Source organism: Pteropus alecto, unplaced genomic scaffold (genome assembly GCF_000325575.1).
Source record: "Pteropus alecto unplaced genomic scaffold, ASM32557v1 scaffold49, whole genome shotgun sequence".
Lineage (NCBI taxonomy): Eukaryota > Metazoa > Chordata > Mammalia > Chiroptera > Pteropodidae > Pteropus > Pteropus alecto.
Genome location: NW_006443131.1, coordinates 1,730,258 through 1,733,890, shown reverse-complemented (window position 1 = coordinate 1,733,890; position 3,633 = coordinate 1,730,258). Strand labels below are relative to the sequence as shown.

Here is a 3,633-nt window from a genome sequence, read left to right as displayed (position 1 = left end):
GAGTGCCCCGCGATGGCGACCGACAGCACAGGAAACACGTGCGCGGGGAACAGCGCATTATCACGATCGAGCACCGCGGACCGCACCGACGGCACGCGCTCCACACCGCACGCCTGGCGGCGCCACGCGCACGCGGGCTGCGCGCTGTGCTGCGACATCAGGCTGTCGCTGGGCGATGGAAATTTTCCAGCTCCACGATAATCCTGTGGGACCAGCGTCGTTATGCGGCACGTGACTACACCATTTTTCTTCTTAATGCTTCTGTACCTTTCAAATTTTACATCATGACGTCTTACATTTGAAATCCAGGGACGGAAAGAAAAGCCGTGAATTATTTTCACCAAAGGTTTCTCAGGGTTCTTGCTATCCCTTTTACTCGCCTTTTAAAATTATAGGTGTGGAAAACAGAACAAAATCTTTAAGGTGGAGCTCAAGGGCGAAAAATATAAAGAGGTGAGAGAAAAAAGGAGGAAAACCTGACTAAGGTATAATCGGGAAATCGAAAATATCCTGACACAGCTTATGCCAGACTTTGCCGAATAAACGTGCTTATGTCGCTCAGACACCCCAAAGAGGGGGACTGGCGAGGAAACCGGGTGAAGCAGCAGAGAGCCACTGGGGAGCCCCAACGGTGCGCCCCGCACACGCAGCGGGGAGGGGAGGCCGGCACTTACGGAGAAGTCTCTCCTGGGGGTGAGCCTCTTGGGGAAGTGATCGAAGGCGTAGGGCCTGGTGCACACGGGGTAGCGGTTCCGGTGGATCTTGTAGAACAGGTGTGCGGACTTGTCAAGCCGGTAGTCGCAGATGTACACGTCCTGCTCCCGCACGCCTTTGGGTCTCCCTGTGGGCCCGAACACGGGTGAGTAAGCCTCCCGCCTGCCCCCTGCCCCCCGAGCTGCCCCGGGAGCGCCACACGCCATCGGGAGAGCAGTCAGCCCCAGAGGGGAACAGGCAGCACTGCCAGCATCTGGCGACTGCAGGAGAAACGAGAGTCCCTGGACGCTGGCCCAGGAGAAAGGGCATCTGCGGGGCGGAACGAAACCAGAGATGCAGCTCATTGGAGCGCTGCAGGCATTTCGAGGGGAGACTCTGAGGGAGAGACAGAGCGGCTTGAGGGGGAAGCTGGGAGGACAGGGGCAGCGCAGGCGAGGAAGGCACGGGTGGGAATGAACGCTTCCCAACGGGGTGGGGGTGGGGCGGCCGGGGCCCTGAACGGCGTACGTGTCTCCTCTGGACTCCGCTGCTGTGAGGCTGAGAGGAGGCACCAGGCGACAAACTGGGCCACGGCAGACAAGGAACTTCCACCGTGAGCCGCAGACTGGGCTGAGTGCCTCGCAGGTCACTTACTCGCGATGCAAGTCTCTCAAATCGGCGCTAATCCCGATTTTCACCGAGCTGAGCAGCCGGCCCAAGGGCACGCGGGGGAGCGTGGTGGGGCTTGGACACGAAATTAGACTGTCGATCCCACGGCCCGCACTGCTAACCACGAAGCTTAGAGAGCGACTGTGCTGCTTTTGTTTAATATACACCTGCCCCTCGATTTACGCGGTTTTTGTTTTTTGTTTTTAAATACACAGTAAATATTCCCATTTTCGCCGACTTTTTACACGTGGTTTCCATTTATGTGGTCTCATTTTATGCAGTTCTTTTTCATTTCCGTTACTGGTGATTACTCTTTCTAAAAAACAATAGCTTAACCCAGCAACATACAAAGAACTAATACTTACCGACACAATTATGATCTTCCCGTTCATTGGATGGCAAATAAAAAACCTTGGGTGACTACTGATGTTTTTCGGGATTTTATAAGTATTTTACTGTAGAAGCTGAATATTATGTGAAGGAAAAACGTCTTCCCTTTAAAATACTTTTACTTTTAGGTAACGCACCTGGTCGCCCACATGATTTAGAGCATCCAAGTACCAGCGTTGTGTATTTGCCGCCAATACAACTTCTTTGGTCCAATCTTTAAATCAAGGTATCGTTTCTACCTTTAAGATTAATTATATTAAGTTTTAATGGCATTTTTAATAAATTTGAAGATAACGAATCGTAGTTATAGAAGCCTGGAATAAATCCATCATTTAAAATTATTTCTAGAATATTGCTTTAGCTTTGAGTGCTATGAAGCCGTCAGCTTTAAATGCTGGCTGGAAAGCAGCACGGCCAGAAGTGGTCGCACAAGGAATGTGGTTCCAACAACTGCAGAAGGCGTCACTGGCTTTATTAACTTATTAAATAAATTTCAAGAAGAAGGAAGGCTCTGACAGTTTGAATGCAGATATTAATGAATTACTGGTTGGTCACAAATTAACCGGTAATGACTTAATTCACTTAATATTTGAAGTCCATCCTGCTGATAAATATGGCAGCGACCTTGAACCAGCTTCCTTCACTGCAGGAAAGATTTAAGAAGCTATTCCATTGGCCACGAAACTGCAATTCTAGGTTATTGATCCAAACATCCAAAGAGCCTTAAAATTTTGAATAGATTTTAAAAAATGTTGCAGTGAATGTCAAAGAATTGATGGAACCTTAGCAAAACGTGGGGCTGGGAGAAGGTCGCCCAAAAGCACGAGCACAGACAACGAAGCCGAAGCTGTGCTTCCGTAAAGTTCCCGCGGTGAGGACGGTGACTTTGTGCCCAACGAAGAGAAGGTGACTGCTTCAGGTCACAGCTCTGGCACTGACAGCGAACTAAATCTATTGTTTTTCTGAATTTCCACTGGTATCTTTTTGTGAAAATACGTGAAATAAGTATTTTGATATCAGCCTATTTCTTTAGTATTTTTTTGGTCTAGTGGACTCTTTTTATGTGGTTTTCTTTCGTGTAAAACAAAGACACGTGGAACGGATAATCTGTGTGAATCAGGGACACACGTGGGGCTGATGACGGCCTCAAGGACTGTGGAATGGGCGGGTGAAGGGCCATCCGCTCACAAACACGAACAGCACTAAGTGCGCAGTACTAAAAAATGCTAAAATTAGAAAAAAGAGAGTGTCACTGAGTACCAAATACTGGGTAAAAAAAAGAAACAAAATAAAGAAAAAAGACAGCACAGTTCTCCGAAGCGTCACGGCTGGTCTTGGACGGAGAGGAGAAAGGGGTGGCCACTGTGGCTCGATGACAGGACAGATCGTTTCTCAAGGAGCCCAGAGCACCCACCTTTACAGTACGTGTAAAGGTCCAGGACGCAGCAGGTCCCCACGACAGCCTCCAAGGGAATGATCTCGTAGAGCGGCACCCGGAACAGTTCGTTGTGATAGAAACGACGGGATGGAGAATGATGGGTTTCGTGGGGCCGGAAATAATGGTGGCCGAAGGCGAAACGCTCCTCTCTGAAAGAGGAGAACAGGGGAAAGGCACGGAGCGGTCAGCAAGGCCCAGAGCGCTCGGCGCTGTGCAGAGAGGGCGCGGCCGGAGGGAGAGACAGGGCCGCGCACGTACTTCTCATTCTTCCAGAGCTTCTCAATGCGGAAGATGTCAAGCTTATCTCTGTTGACGTGAGACAGCAGTCGATAGGACTGACGGACGGGGTGGCCATCGGGGGTGCGCCGACTGTCTCTCATGAGATACACACAGTCGCCTGGGAAGGCAGAGAACACGGGAGGAGGTTAGGAGGGGTCCTGCGT

The 3,633-nt window shown here is 50.3% G+C and overlaps 1 protein-coding gene across 1 annotated transcript in view; it reads right to left on the bottom strand.

The window, feature by feature from the left end:
* The window catches only part of ASH1L (ASH1 like histone lysine methyltransferase), a 93,745-nt gene that overhangs the window by 3,998 nt on the left and 86,114 nt on the right, over positions 1–3,633 (bottom strand). The window contains 3 exon segments of the mRNA XM_025040823.1: positions 675–841; positions 3,167–3,339; positions 3,449–3,587. Of these exon segments, the coding sequence (XP_024896591.1) occupies positions 675–841; positions 3,167–3,339; positions 3,449–3,587 (479 nt within the window).